Source organism: Saccoglossus kowalevskii, chromosome 16 (assembly GCF_978046115.1).
Source record: "Saccoglossus kowalevskii chromosome 16, keSacKowa6.1, whole genome shotgun sequence".
Classification (NCBI taxonomy): Eukaryota; Metazoa; Hemichordata; class Enteropneusta; family Harrimaniidae; genus Saccoglossus; species Saccoglossus kowalevskii.
In genome coordinates, this window is record NC_140656.1 from 29,762,362 (window position 1) to 29,778,898 (window position 16,537).

The 16,537-nt window shown below is 34.5% G+C and overlaps 1 protein-coding gene across 1 annotated transcript; it reads right to left on the reverse strand.

Annotated features, from left to right (window-relative positions):
• Positions 1-1,277: 1,277 nt before the first annotated feature.
• On the reverse strand, positions 1,278-16,205 carry LOC100373855 (atrial natriuretic peptide receptor 1-like). Its single transcript, XM_085490980.1, has 24 exons — positions 15,972-16,205; positions 14,815-14,924; positions 14,348-14,586; positions 14,153-14,261; positions 13,667-13,866; positions 13,431-13,538; positions 13,138-13,273; positions 11,780-11,907; positions 11,569-11,683; positions 11,374-11,455; positions 10,811-10,940; positions 10,470-10,676; positions 9,993-10,097; positions 9,633-9,704; positions 8,102-8,276; positions 6,821-6,970; positions 6,309-6,501; positions 5,863-6,000; positions 5,459-5,582; positions 5,303-5,371; positions 4,171-4,444; positions 3,896-3,990; positions 3,518-3,591; positions 1,278-1,410 (listed from the first exon to the last, which is right to left on the reverse strand). Exons 1-24 carry the CDS (start codon positions 16,187-16,189, stop codon positions 1,278-1,280), a joined length of 3,384 nt encoding a protein of 1,127 aa, XP_085347106.1. The 5' UTR covers positions 16,190-16,205.
• Positions 16,206-16,537: the final 332 nt, after the last annotated feature.

The window sequence follows — 16,537 nt, forward strand, 5'->3', positions numbered from 1 at the left end:
TCGAGACGCCTAATATCTCTTTTTGGTGGTAAACCTCAGTGTATGATTTCACTTTTTTGACCAGTTTTGTGTTGATGATCACGCATAATCTATGGTTATGTATGTAATTTCCACATTCATTCCAACTTTATATTCAGCTGAACTTGAAATTACAATCTATTGAATTAGTTATTCTGCATCATACTCGTCTGTTTCAGATGGTCAGCCTTTTATGAAAAAAAATAATGTCTTCGAACCCTTTTTTAAAGAAGCAAAATACCAATGTGAAACATTGTCTATCGTCTTGTCATCTCTACGGCACATTCACATTGATTTGTTGTATTTGTGTGTTACAGGTATACAACATTCAAGTGTATTTTTCAACGATGTGGTTTCAAGCAACAGGTACAGAAAGGAGACGATGGTTCTCTATAATAATTATAATGGTAATACGCTCGTCCACGCTGTTTCTATCTGGTGGCATTGTTTAGGTAGGAGGGTGTGAATCTCGCTAGTCGATCACGTGTTAAACGTATAGATTATAGATGCTTGAAGAAAAAAACATTGCGATGTAATTTGCATTAGAGTCAATTTGAATAACAACTGAAGGTAAATTTATTCCGTCATCATTGGTTTAGAACAGATATATTAGTGTGGCGATATTATCACTGACAGTTTAGGGTAATGTTATATGTTTGCATAGAAAATGCTTTGTACATATAATTCACTAAAGTAATCTACTAAATGTAGTGTGGTGTAAGGAGTAAACCAATAGTGACACTGTATATTTGATAATATACACGCTTATACTCGTTCTGCGTGTAACTTGATGTTACCATGCGCTCAGTTTGGCGATACTCATAGAATTGTAGGTGTAATACTGCAGTCACTTTACGACGTGAAAATATTTGTTTGCAATAAGTTCGTTCAAATACTAACTCCCAGCAAAGACAATAACTAATGTCTTTGCTTCCAGGAACACGTTCCTTGTATTTTGGATTTCGAAGTTCCCACTTATAATTTCTTATTTGCGAGTGTTTGTTGATTCAATGTTATATAACACAAAAGAAGATTTCGACTATGTTTTTATTGCTTCAATACAATCACTGTTTCAAATAATGACATGTCACGGGCATAGCAATAATGTATACTATCACTTGGTAAGTACGACGGTATCATTTTGTTTCCACGAAGTTTTTTCACCTAATTGAACGCACGCATCAACTTTTCCATTTACAAACTTTATTTTTTAAAACGTTTATTTCTAACATGACATATCATTTATGCTAAACAACTGATTACATCATATTTCTGCGATGAAAATACATCAAATATGTCGTCTCTGGAAGATCGAAAATCAGGTGGTCACTGTCGAATGGAACAGACTCGAAGTATTCACGGTACTGGGTATCTGACTTTTCATTGCAACGACTATGAAGAAGATAAATGACAATTACAAGCTTTACATGTTTTGTTTTGACTATATCTATCTTAAAGATACAACAAAAACGTATTTGTATACAACTTAATATAAGTATATGAAATGGATTGCGTAACTTTTAATAATGTGTGGAATCATTGTGAAATAATTGATACGATAGATTTATAATTACATATTTTTACACATGGGCAAGACACAATTTTACACTTACATCAAACTAACATAAATGTATTCAAAAATAATCTACATACTTTATACTGTGGTATATTTTGACAGAAAATTACATATTTTCACTTTAAAAACGGATATCCGTCTAAAAAAGATATATATCTCTTATTGGGTTTATCACTTTGATTGAATATTTACATATCTAACATTATAATACTGCGAACACTTTTTTCTCACATCGCCTCTGTTATAATAGGTTATTTATCCAAGGCTGAACAATTTTACCATATTCATATTTACATATCAACCTACGGCGGCTTTTAGACACTTTATCATACAGGTCTTTCATAGTCACCACCGACATCAGCGGAATTCCCCCTATATATAGATGTGAATCAAAAGAGGGACGTTAATATTCTGCATAGTATGTGTAGTTTTTCGTGTTTATTTATTATGTAATAATTTTCTTCAAGCAAAGGGGAAAATAATAACACTACCGCAATTCAGATAAAATTCTCTATCAAGGGTACTACCAAAAATTCATTAGTATGAACAAATTATCGAGTGCCGCCTATCTTGTTTCCCTCCCTCACCCTTGCATTAGGTTCACTGTTCTACTGATTTATGTGTCCTCGGCCTATGGTAGCAAACGGTCTTTCAGAGGTTTTTCCAACAAATAAGTCATAAATGTTGCAGTATGAGTTCATTAGTCTTTTTTAGACATATTAGATGGTCTGAATATGTGTGAATTGTATTAAAGTAGCAGAGGTTTCAGCTTCGTTCAGATTGACTACGGCAATATTAATCCTGAGATTTTAACGTTTAGGAAATATTTCTCACATCTAGCAGAAAATCAGCCCACCAAATAATATTCCAAACCTCAATCAATAAAGCTTTAGAAACTTAGAGTGCAACTTTAATCAACATTAAACATGTTTCTTACCGTTCATTAATACATTTGCCACCAGTTTTGCTTTCGCTGAAACAGAATGTTTTTCATTAGTTGCGTGGTTTCTTAGTCAGAACATGTACTATAAAAGTATACAAGTTTTCACACTGAATAATATGACCTAAATTTTTACAACTCAGTACTATTTATAATATTTACGAATAACACGAAACGTTGGATATATACTAGATCCTAATATTATTTGGAAAGTACTTCAGGTAGAGGTTAATTGCAACCTTCTAAAACCGGTCTATATAACCATTTTACACCAGTCTTGCTTTCACTGAACACACTACAATTTCCCCCAATTGTTGGTTAAAATAATTAAGACGGTGTTAGCCTGATGCAAAGGAAGGCGGAACTAGCTTAGTGTTTTGTTTATACTTTTATAAGGCATAGTTACATCCCCCAAAACGATGTTTTACAATGTCATTTAGACAGTCTTGGTTTCACAGTGTAAATATTTCAGGGAACTATGCAGGTTCAAAGCGGCATGGTGTAGGCGTTGCCCTATAAACAAATCCAAGTGGAGGCTACAATAACAAGCATTCTGCCGAACAGGGCGTTGGTTTTCAGATATTGGTACGGTGAATGGAAAAATCGTCTACAGTTCAAAAACATTATTAGGTCTAAAAGGTCGCAAGATGGTATGTTTGTTTGAAGGCACATAATCTCCTCAACTATCTTGACTAAAATAAGTCTGGTTCTTGCAGAGATGCCATAAAATTGCTCACATTGGGCATGTAGCTTGAAAGTAGTATGTCAGATAGAGAGTCGGTCAGTTGAATGGTTGAGAAAGAGCCGCAGATGTCAACGGGAAACTGAAATCCGAGCATTGGCAATTAATTTACTTGGTATTCCACCTAGAAAACATCAGCTGGTGATTTGTATTGTCAGCAAATGTAAATTAAATAATATCACAATAAACCACGACTAATATCGCTTGCATCACTTGGTTGAACGAAGGTATAAATACTTACTTTGACAGTTTAGGAAGAGCCTTTTTATAACCATCTTTGCCGTATAAGAAATATGTTGTCATTACTCCTTTTCCCTTCATGTATATAAATAAGATATATTATAATTGTTGGATTAAAACAAGATGTTGTGCTTGTATGTATAATACACCAGAAAGAAAACATTCGTCTCTAACATGTTTTTAAATAGTCTCGTGCAGTTAACCACTTTTCAAGCAGATCATAGCGTTTCAACTGAAGGTTATCGATATTAAGTTATATGCCATCAGGTCAATGAGACATAATTACGATACCATAAGTGATCGTGACATGATGATTTATACAATATAAATGATTGTTAAAGGAGATGTATCACAGGTAAACTGACTGGCAAAAACTTACCTTAACTTCAACGTCTCCACGTGGTACCATGTAGTATCCTTCATTAAGGTCTTTCAATGATGTATATAGTTGTTTACTGACATGGATATGACATGCTGCAATATATCATTATTATTTCTTTGTTACAATACATTGTTTTTGTTTCCGAGTGATCCTATTAAGCAACGTGTAAGCAGTACATCTGATTACTGGCTATTATAATGCACATTACAATACGAGACAAACCCCAACCAACTGCACAATAAAATGTGATTAAACATATAACAATCACTCACATTTTCCTGTTGATTCCATTCGTGACGTCATATTCACCGTGTCTCCGAACAAGCAATATCGAGGCATAACCAATCCCACGACACCAGCCACTACAGGACCCGTATGTAAGCCAATGCGCAACTGCAGTTTCTGGCTTGGGCGATGACGTATTTGAAAAGAGGTAGTGGAACTCAGAAGATCCAGAGCGCAATTAGCTATTTCTGCTAAATGGCGGTTACCATTTCGTTGTGGAAGGCCTGATACGATCATATAAGCATCACCAATGGTCTCAACCTATGATAATGAGATAGGAGTGTGTTAACAACATGCAAAGCAGAGTGACGGTCAACACAGTACACTCGATGAATGGTTCTGATGTTGGCATATACTGCATTACTATCAAGGGGAAAATTCTTCTTCTCTGGGGTCGGTGTTGTTCAATACGTGTCACGGGGAAATATCTTCTGGTCTGGGGTTCTCAAACCCGAGTCAGGGGGAATTCTCGTTTGTCTCTATATACGATTCAATAGCTAGTCATTAGCCACATCGAGAATGCCCCCCCCTCTCTCTCTCTCTCTCTCTCTCTCTCTCTCTCTCTCTCTCTCTCTCTCTCTCTCTCTCTCTCTCTCTCTCTCTCTCTCTCTCTCTCTCTCTCTCTCTCTCTCTCTCTCTCTCTCTCTCTCTCTCTCTCTCTCTCTCTCTCTCTCTCTCTCTCTCTCTCTCTCTCTCTCTCTCTCTCTCTCTCTCTCTCTCTCTCTCTCTCTCTCTCTCTCTCTCTCTCTGACCAAGGACTTAGACTGTTTATCACGTGTCAAAACGTAACCAATTACAAAGCAGTTAAAAGACTCTAAGGCGTGGCCTTCACACATTCAACTTACACATAGCCAATCAAACTAAGTACTGAACACGTCATATCTTTTGATTAATCGTCCACTATATTAATAAACTACAAATACTAACTGTCAGAAATAGCGGTCCGGGTGACGACGGTTATATCGTAATTAGTTCTAAATCACTGAGTCAAGCTTCGTCCAGGACCTCGCATGAGCCTAAATGATGACAGATATAACACAGCCATTCGCTAGTAAACAGCTAAATAAGTCGGTCAACAGATACGCGAAAACTCATGACATTACAGCTAGTAAAACCTACCTTATACACGTCATGGTTTCCTATGATCTCATCAAAACAACCATATAAATCATTCAGAAATTTGACAATCTGAAATACAAGAGGAGTCAAAATAAAAATATTTGCGAGTTTCGGAGTAAATTTAAATACACCAAATCATTTAAATACAATAATTACTTGTATTGGAGAACTTTCTGCAGTCAATTCCGGAAATCCGACAATGTCTGAAAAATATATTGTACACGATTCATAGTCTTCGGGAGGAACAGTTTTACCAAGTTTCAAAGCTTCTGCCACCGATCTGAAGCACAAAAGTAAATGTTGATGGATAGAATACATGACATACATGTTTAAAGTGTATTAAAAACATACCGGGAATTCATGTGTTTTGCCGTGTAAAATATTCGGTCGCTGTACACGTACACTGTGTGTGCGAGTAAATATTGTATTGTCAAATCTGTATTGGTATTATAGTTGTAGTTAAACAATTTTCATATGGTACATTATACATGAATCTCATTACACCACGTGTATTACTTTGATATAATATGCACCACAAGCAATAACAGACATATACTAACACTGGTAACATCCTATAAAGTAGCTGGTCTGTTTTCAGTTTTTCCTCCAAAACTTGACCAGTTCTTTGTTCAACGACTTCTTCAAGGTTGTTGGCATATTTCTCCATCATATTTAGTATATTATCCATTATACTGATTCTGAAAGCCAAACGTGATTGTAATGATTTAAAGTCTGATTCATAGCCACAAATATATATGAATAAGTGTTGAAATACGATTATACACAAACAATATTTAGGTTTACAAGTCCAAGAACATAAAACAAACCATTGGAAAACAACCATTATTAGAAGCTCGCTACAAAATATAGTCAAAAAGTCAGTGACAAAAAGCAATATGATGGAATCCAATGCAGGAAGCCGAATAGTGATATCGGGTTTTAACACTTGTTGCTACACATAGACTACACTATACACTACTAACATGTCATCGAGCAATTAACTTACTCTTTTCCGCTGCTCATTTCTCTTATATCTAGTCTAATACGGGAAAACGATGGCCTAGTATCTACATTTTCACACCAACATTTCTTCATCAAACTAATTACTTCACTTCCATATTCACAACTATCCGGATTAAATAGCATTAGCGTTGGTCGATAAGGAATGCTTTCACCATTACGAATACGACTCACAACATCTGAAATGTTATTGAATTACCATTACAATAATTAGCAATGAATATTCAGCGATCTATTTGACGTAATTTAGTTATTTTTGTAATTAATTAATTCATTATTTCTTTCACAGTGTCAGGCCTGCTTATGCTATTGAGGGGGCAGAACTCACACTGGACAGTGAGTTCTTTCACTGGTAGTCAGAATAGTCAGTTCTGGAGCACAGGCCAGAAAGGTAAAGAAAATATAGGTGCCGACTATTTAAGCAGGCCTTACACTGTGACACATTCATTCATTCATTCATTCATTCATTCATTCATTCATTCATTCATCATGATTAACCTCGAGGTGTAATATTGTCGAAACAATAAGGTCCAGTTCGTTCCAAAATCTCAAATATTATCACAGCAAAACTGTAGACGTCTCCCTTTTGTGTCCCACACGCTGGAGGAAAATTCATACGTAGGATTTCCGGAGCTGTCCAGAGTTTACCTAGTAACCAATAAGACACATAATTTAATACAAGATGAGTATAAAATATACACAATAAAATATATTCGATGTCATTATGTATACGTCAGTGACTTTTTAGATAATGTTAGAACATACACAAATATGTTTAGAACGTAACAATAGGAACAGAAAGAAAAAAGTGAAAATAACATCAGCAACTGTAGACCTTTTATCAAGTCCAGTCCATAATCAACGAAAACTTAGAAAGAACTATTATATAATAAATTACATAATAATTCTGCAGTGTTCGACATTAAACTAATGTGGATTACTGAATCTATGTACCAAATTTCAATAAAGTTGAAGATTATTTTAACGCAAATCTGATCAGGCATGTCCCGGGCGCACAGGTTTCATTAGATCGTCGAATTTATTTATAAGATTCATTGAAATAAGTACTTGAGATATTGATGCTAAAGCTGAAAACTGACTAATAATCAAATAATTATTATACGCAGATTTTTTCGTAAAACTAATATGGTCTGTGCAATGTCACACAGCATTTAGGTACCAGGTTTCATAATAATTTGATTGACGCTGAAAAGTAAATTATCATAAGTAATTAGTAATTATATTTCAAGATTCATTGAAATAAGATGATTAGTACTTCAGATATTAATGGTAAAGGTGAAAACTTGCTAATTACTTGCAAATCAAATATTTAATATATGCAATGTTACAGAGCATTTATGTACCAAGTTTCATTCCAATGTAATTAGGACTTGCGATATCGGTGAAAAAGTCGGAAAATTATGATTTTTTTTATGCAAATTAGGTATTTCATATGAATATATTTTCAACCCAATACCAACCAAGCTTGTACCTTGACAGTGTAAAAGCAACAACTGATATAGTGTGTTATTTGCACACGGAAGTCACAAAACAAAACAATTCTGAAGTAAGGCACACTTCATAGTCAATCAGTATGAGAAGGATATATGGCTTCATATTATATATGCAATGAACCCATTCTGCTTTACAAGTGATATCCGCCATATATCATAACCTACACGATCATTAAAAAACATTTTTGAATGCAATTAGAGTCAATTGCTTTTCACGTGTCTAAAAGTTTTAAAATAGGTGAGAAAAAAGTCAGTAAAAACGTACTTAAAAACTTGTCATTATCATCTGCATTCTCGCCCTCGATCTGTCCAGAGTAGAAGCTCTGCAAACCATAGTCAGTAATCTTGACAACCCAGCGATTATCTACCAAACAATTTGACGATTTTAGATTGCCATGAGAACTACCACCGTGTCTACTCTTGTGTAGGTACTCCATTCCCTGTCGGAGGAGGATGTGAATATCTAGATCATAACAATTACATGCATATTACGAATATACAAACACGTTTACAATTGCTCCTGCTTTTTGATTCGAAGGCAGGCAGTATTTCATGAGAATACTAGTATATGTCGTTATATATGTGCTATATAATTGTCGCTTTTTCAAAATTGTACAGTCTATGCATAGCAATATAAAGTCTCGTGTACGAAGCCCAAAAGGGGTAACGGAAACGTTTAAATGTCTATGTGGGGTTCAACAAGGCTCTATTTTGTCACCTCGTCTGTTTGCTTTGTTTATAAACGACCTTGGTGACTATTTGGAGCACAGACTTTCAGGTGTATATGTTGGTTTACTTAAATTGTTTTGACTGTAAAATTTTACCAGCATTGATGTATGGCAGTGAAGTTTGGGGTTTTGACAAAGGGGTAAATATTGAGGAAACACATCGCAAGTTTTGTAAATTTATTTTAAATTTGCTTACAACCACAGCTAATCCGGTAATTTATGGAGAATTAGGCAGACTACCACTAATCCATTTGCGTTACATACGTATTATTAAATGTTGGTTGAAAATTTTAAAAATGCAAACACAGCGTTATGTTTACCAATGTTACCTTTTCCAGTATAAAGAAGCGGAAAACAACCGTAAATGTTGGGCTTTCCAAGTCAAAGAACTTCTATTTTCGCACGGTTTTGGTTTTGTTTGGTTAAACCAAGGCGTGGAAGATAACTGTTCCTGTTTGTCTATATTCATGATATGTACAAACAAACTTGGTTTACAGATCTCAACAATCATCCTAAACTCGATAAATACAGAGATTTTAAGATCGATTTTGGATGTGAAAAATATTTGCATTTAATAAAAGACAACAAGTTACGTTCTGCGCTATGTCAGCTTAGAACATCATCCCACAACCTTCGGGTTGAATCTGATCGTAAACTAAACATACCGAGGAATATGATGTAATTTAGGGTTGGTTGAGGATGAATACCATTTTTGCCTTGTATGTCCACGTTTTGTAAATCTTAGAAAAAAATATTTACCTATATTTTATCTGTCCAATCAGACTTACAAAAAATTTCTTCGTTTAATGCAGTTTGACAACTTATCTGTTCTTCAAATTTCAAGATGTGTATTCTACGCTTCTAAACACAGAGTCAATCTACTTAATCAGTTGTGACTAGTAGATTGAACAATTATTTAAAAGAATCCCTCTGTATTTATTTTTCTATTTTTTTGATTTATTGTACCATAGGCCTGAGGCCATTGTACTGAATAAAATTCATATATATAATTGTCTTGTTCAATGTTCTATCACAATGTATACCATTTTATCTTTATCAAATACTAACCTTAGCAATGTCAGTCATGAACGACAATTTGAATGCGTCGTCTAGGCGTATTTCATCGTTTTGCAGAACATCCTGTGAATTTTTTTTTACATCAACAGTTATTATAACTATATGTTTTTTCTAAATCATATAACCTGTGACAATCAAGTATGCTTTCTAGTAGTGAACTTCCTTCCAATAAGGACACTGCTTATTTTGTCATAAAATTTAACATTATATAAATATATATCTTTGATCCATTGTAATAAAATTATCGATACAAAGTGGATTAAAGGGTATATGCATACATATGTTAAACAGTAACGTATATTATAGTATAGTAATCCATAATTTGACGATATATAATGTTTTTCATCTCACCACAAGACTGCCCCGTGAACAGTACTGCCATCCTAGAAAGATAGTACTGGTTTCTAGGCATGCACCAATAAATTGGTTCAGGTTTTCATGACTAAGTTGCCGTATCTTGGTTGAATATAAAAATAAATAGAATTAAGAAATAGTTACTCAAATTATCAAATCATTGGGTTAAACATCACACATCATTTTTACATAGACAAAGTCTTTTGGGGATTTAAATTGTAATTCTTCTTCTTTTGTATTCTGCTTCATCTGCTTGATTGAAAACGTTCGCTGTTTAAAGGTCACTTGAACAGTTAAGAATGGTCACATATAATGCACAAGCAAATGTTTGAATTACTTTCTTGATTATCTTATCCACTTTAACACACAGAAGTGGTAGGGCAATCCAGAAAAATTGTGTGATATTAGGATATATCGGCTCATCCACATCAAAGATGATATAAAAATGTTATCTCTACTACAAATTCTACTCACATCATTAAATTCAACGAGAATATCGCGGTTGATTTGCATATGCTCTTTGTTGATTTTCTTCAAAGCAACTACCACACCCTTATAAGTAGCTGTCTTGGCAAAGTATTGGAGTGTGCGATTAGATGGTGCTGAACTCTTTCCATCTAAACTATGAGAACAGTTAGAGGAATGCTTTGAAAGCGAATCGCCGCCACTCTTCAAACTAGTCTGCAATGGAATATAAAATAGTTAATTACCTTCACTAGACTTCAGGTGTGTGGAGGTAAGTTGATCATTGTAATTAAATGCGTGTGATTTGTGACGTTGTTATGTTTAGTTGCATGTTATTGTAATATACGTACGTGACTGCCACTGCTCCCACCACCCATACTCCCTGACGCCATTTTCTGTGATCCGCCTCCAGTGAAGTGCAGATCTTCCAAATGCATTTTCCATCTCATGTTCAATAAATCTGCTTCGTATTTACTTCGTCTTTAAAAATAATAGTGTGCACAAAATGACAATGGAAATATTATTAGACTGTTTCTGTTGTAGTTGCCTAAATGACAAGGTTTCTGATTTGAGCTGAACGGACATGCTGAACAATAAATCTCAATTGAATCCAATGACTATGGAATTGAAAGGCTAATGTTTTGTGCTTATTTAAGCCTTAGGCTATAGCAAAAGTCGGTGTTCGATGATTGAAATCAAGAAGTTTATTGCCTGCATATTTGAATCCATTTGTTTTATAGTTTGTAGAAGTTAAATACAGGTCATTCTCGGCGTGAAGTCTGATTATATAGAGAGTGTGTAATTCTAAGTGTTTGCGTTCAAAGCCTGAGACGTGAGTTCATGGAAAACTGTCAATCCAAAGAGCACTCTCATATTGGTCAAATGCATTCTCAAAATAAACCATCACACTGACCTGTATAGCCAGACAAAGAGTACCGTTGCCGTGACAATAATAATAGCACCTACAGTAACGCCTACAATGTAAATATAGGCATCTGCAAAAAACATTAATTAATAATTTATTTATTTTCAATTTGAAATATACTTGACATCAACAAAAATTATATGCCATATTTGGTCAAATGCTACAATATTCCTAGTTACTTACTGTCATCTTTCTTACAGAATTCTTCATTAAAACCACACACAGGTGCATCACGTGGTGCGTACTGGTGTCCTACTTTACCACCTGGCCAACGAGGATCCCTCAATTGTCGAAATTCCTACAATCAAAGTCAGTTTAAGATTATTAATTGGAATTATGTTAATCATTTCAACTTATGTTCAAGTTTATGATCATTTATTTTATGTTTCCTCACCCGGGTACCGTCTTCTAAATTAACAACTTCACTTATTTTTTCAAATACTCCATTAGGCTGTAAATCAGTTATCCAATAATCTGGTTCTCTGTCACCATAAGCATCCGTCATGACCATTCCAGTCATACCTTTAGTTACAAAAGTGCCCAAACACATTACACAGAGGTATTGATTATATTTTGTATATTTAAATTCAGTAAATAGTCAGTTGTTTAAGTGATCCAAAATATGTGAAAAATAGAGAATGTGTATGTGCTGTACATGACAAACATGACAACATCAGTAACCGCACCATACCTTTAAAGAACATATTTGACATTGATTGAAGGAGATCTACTCCGTTTGTATGATCCTTTCCCTTGGATAGAGAATCATTGAGTGCCAGTGCATAAAGAATAATGGCGTCATAAAGAAACGCTGAATATTTATTGCCCTTTAAAAAAACATATAAAACATGTGGTGAGTCGTCCACTTTGATGGGCAGCATGTCTTCATGCTTCTCATTATAGTATGATATGCAAGTGTCAGGTATTGTGTGTTAGATGCTTAGTGTAGAGCCTTTTACACAGTTTAAGTACAGTACACTTGTATGTCCCTTATTATTTTATGCATTTTATGCAACTTGGATTAGTCTGGGCCATTTTAATTTAGTTTCTTAATATAGACCAGCATTAATATTATTATTGCTACTGGTGACATGTGTACATACTCAGCTAAAGGTGTCATCTCTTGTTTCGGGGAGTGTGCATATGCCGAGTAGATATCGTGCAAACTAGACAGTGTTTCAAGGTGCGTTGGATCATCTCTAACATTAATTCGTTTATATATGTAATCTAATAAATCGTAGCTTTTGTTTTATACACGCCAATATATTGCCTTTGTGTATCACACAAGGTGTCGTCTTAAACTGTGTAATGGCGGCTGGTTCGGTTGCATTTTATTTAGGCATGTACTGTTATTATGAACCATATCAACTGCATAGACATTTCAAATAAAAATAAAAGTAACTAGAATGCCTTGGCAATTTTAAAATTACTATCGGCATTTGACACAGTGACACAATTTATCTGTAACCTAAATTGAATATGACAATTTAAAGGTTTGGCAGAAAACAATATACAATACTTGAAATATATTAGTTTAAAGCATTTTAGATACATTTTGGCGGAATCTACGTTCTGTGTTATGAATAATCAGCGCTATTAAAGATCTTTTCTATGTAATTTTTTAATTGCTTTATACATTTCATTCGAAAATACGTTCATGCCTAAATAAAATTCAGTATGTATTGAATTAAAATAAAAAAATAAATACGATATATATATGTTAATAGGTGTGTTATTTATGCATGTGTCTACCTCTGAATGTCTTGTAAGACATTGCTTGTAACAGCAGTTGACCATCGTTATATTTACCACCTGTTGATAATGTGTCATTCAGAGCTAGAGCATACAATATCATAGCATCGTATAAAAATGCAGAGTATTTATTTCCCTATATGGTGAGAGAAATTGTTAATGACACAGTACATATTAGAGAGATTTCCTGGATATACTATGTCGGAGAGATATAATAAAATCACAAATATAATGTAAAAAGTGATCATGTCACGGGATGTACTGACTCCAATTATTGTACTATATTTCATTACCTGTACATCTGCCGGTAATGTAAGCTCCCATGGAGGATCCTGTGCACGGATTGCGACTTCCTTGGTAAACATGTCCACCTCTGCTCCTGTCAGCGCTGCCAGTGACATCTAATGATGAGAATGAAATTACTAACAATAGTAAATGTATAGATGTGGTGATTGAATGATATGAGGCGTATGTCAGATACATCATTAGTTTTAGTTTTCAGTGCATAGTGTACTAGAAAACAACTCACGTGAAATACTGCTTCAAATGCTTCCCTTGCGTCATCAGTTCTCCCATCAAATCCAAGGTAGGTTTCCTGTGCCGTGATGACGTCATCACCTGGTAGCATCTCAACAGTGTAAAAGACATAGTCACCTTTTGTCATTCCCATATCATAGGCTTCCAGTAACAGCATTCGGCGATCCTCTTGTGGTACGCAGACAACAACAACTTGCAAGGATAAATGTTAACCCAATTTAAATATGAATTTGAATTAGTTTATAGCGAATCGTTAATTTACCCAGCTGATTCTAGTGGATTGCTCGCTCAATAACAGTAATGTGCATGTATATCTGCGTTCTATATTTAAATGATTAAAATCAGCCTTTGAATTAACAATTTTGCTTTAAATAATAGCCACCAGTCAGTCATATTTAATCGGATCATAATTAATATGCATATTGTGTAGTTAATGTCGAATTTTGATGCAATGCAATGCATATTAGAATGTACTCACTTCTCCCTTCTTTCTTTATTTTGTTGAGTATTGACTGAATTTTCTTCCGTGTAGGATTATTGTTGTATACTGCCACGTACGGTAGAGTCACATTGTTGTCATTGAATGTCTGCAATTTTAAGATGCATTCATATATTAAAAACGAAAGATTTACAGAATTAGGAAATATCTTTTCTCTATTAAATGCGTTCTTACCTTCTCAATTGCTTTACCAGCATCCCCGTACAACAAAAATGTAGAGTATACAATGACAGCACGATTCCAATTATAGCTAGCCATTATTTCCATCAGAAACACCCCAAGTTTAGTGAATGGTCCAAGTGAACGTCCGAGGGTGCTGTAGATGTTTTTATCATTGAAGTCTGGTGATGTAGCTACCCATGATATGATTGGAATGTTCCAAAATGCTGCCAACTGTCCAGATATCATACAGGCTGAAATATAAGGAAACATAATAGAAACTTTCAGATTGGTGGTGCATCTAAGGAGCGGATCATCAGGTTGGCGTTTCCGTATATGTGATGGTAGTGATACTAAACTGGAGTAGGATGAAATTGTGTATTTGAACAATTTTCAGAAAAACATGAAGTAGTATATATTTCAAAGTTAACAATGCAGTTTTATATTCGCGAATAATTGGCCTATAAGAAATATAAACTTACCTGTCGAACATGGTGGTCCAATGATGACGTCAACGTGTTCTTTGAGGTGCATATCGACTGTGTAACCGGCAGCCTGTTTGCTGTCACATGACGAATCACGAGTTACAATTCTGAAATATCAATAATATTATAAATGCGTTGATTTGGTCAATAAGGAACGAAATATACGGCGTACAGTAACAACCCCATGTAATGTTAAATAATGAATATGAGGATGAATAATAAAGTGAACACATTCCAACTTATTATGAATGTTTTCGACAGTTACCAATGACTAAAATATCATAGTTGTCAATTGTCAATTCACTTCTAGTTGTCTTGGTTACTATTGTAATGTATTTTGTTCTACGAGCTGTGATATACTAGTATAACGATTGTCATCAAAATCTAAGATTAAAAAATAAACAATCATTGATGTTTTGAATTGTTTATAAATTGTGTGGGCATTCGGGATTTCAGTAAGCACTCGATGTTTTCTACGTCACCAGATTCTTCTGGTACGAAATAAGATTGAATAGCGATATCTCCAATTGGCATCCATATCATTATGAAATTGCATATTTACATTTATTTTGTTTTTTTTCAAGCGTTATCATGTTAGAATTTAAACCATCATGGCACAAAAATAAACAAGAAATACAGATAATTAAATAATTGATAACAACTTTTGCTATTGTCTGAAACTCGACTAAATTATGTTCAAATGTATAACAGCTACTTAAAATGTCAATATAAATGTCATCATATATAAATACTGTACATGGGGTATAACAACAACATTTGTTGTATTTACATGACATGTTTTGTTTGCAAGTTTCAGATAAATAGAACAGTAACAAAAGTAACCCTAATGCCACCATAGTGCCAAGTAGTTTATATACATATCGGGTGGTCTTACGCTTAGTACTGAATGAAATGTATATAGATGCATAATATGTTGTTTTTCTGATGTGAGTAGTAACTCTTAAATTTGACTCGTCGTGCATATAAACCTCCAGGGACACAATGTAATAAATCTCGCCCTTTGCCCCGGTAAATGGAATTCGAGAATTCTCTATAATTATATTTGCCGTTTTTATATGTGCTACTAATTATGACAGCCGAATTAAATCTGAATATAGCTTGTATACACATGAAAACATAAGAAAATTACTTACTCGAATTCGAGATCTTCGACTAGATCCATCTCATTAATTCTATCAATGGCGATGTTTATAGCCCCTGCACTAGTCGCGCCACTAAAATCGTTCACTATTTCAGTGTTTGTCCAAGGAGCTAGGAATCCTAGTTTAAGTTTTAAAAGAGCCATTGAAGGAACGATACCCAAAGCCACTAGAAAACATAAACGTAACACTGTGTTAAAAGACATTGTCATTTCATCCAGTCAATGCGACGTGTATTTTTTAAGATGCACTCACAGACCACAGTGTCGTTAAAAATTAATATCCTTGGCTTTCTGGTTTTTGTTCCTCGTTTGAATGTCACAGCGGTTGGTTAGGACCTGCCGCAAGGCAAAAATCCCTGGGAGGGAGAAGACAACGCGAAAATAATAATTATTTTACCACAAACTGTGAAAATATCTGTTGGAACACTGTAATTATCACATACCTATTGATACTATCTGTGGTGGACACGGTACAAAGCATTGGCCACACGTTTTCGCATAGTCCAATGACGTCATCGTGAGGACGTTCAATTTAATAAGGTTATGCACTGTGTATGC

Excerpts from the sequence above, each read along its gene's own strand:
- LOC100373855 (XM_085490980.1), bottom strand. The coding sequence starts at position 16,189 with ATGACAATGTCTTTTAACACAGTGTTACGTTTATGTTTTCTAGTGGCT. Across the intron at positions 13,867-14,152 it reads AATAAAGAAAGAAGGGAGAA|TTGTTGTTGTCTGCGTACCA; the intron begins GTGAGTACATTC and ends TATCCTTGCAAG. Across the intron at positions 1,411-3,517 it reads GCTCTTCCTAAACTGTCAAA|TCGTTGCAATGAAAAGTCAG; the intron begins GTAAGTATTTAT and ends TCTTCTTCATAG.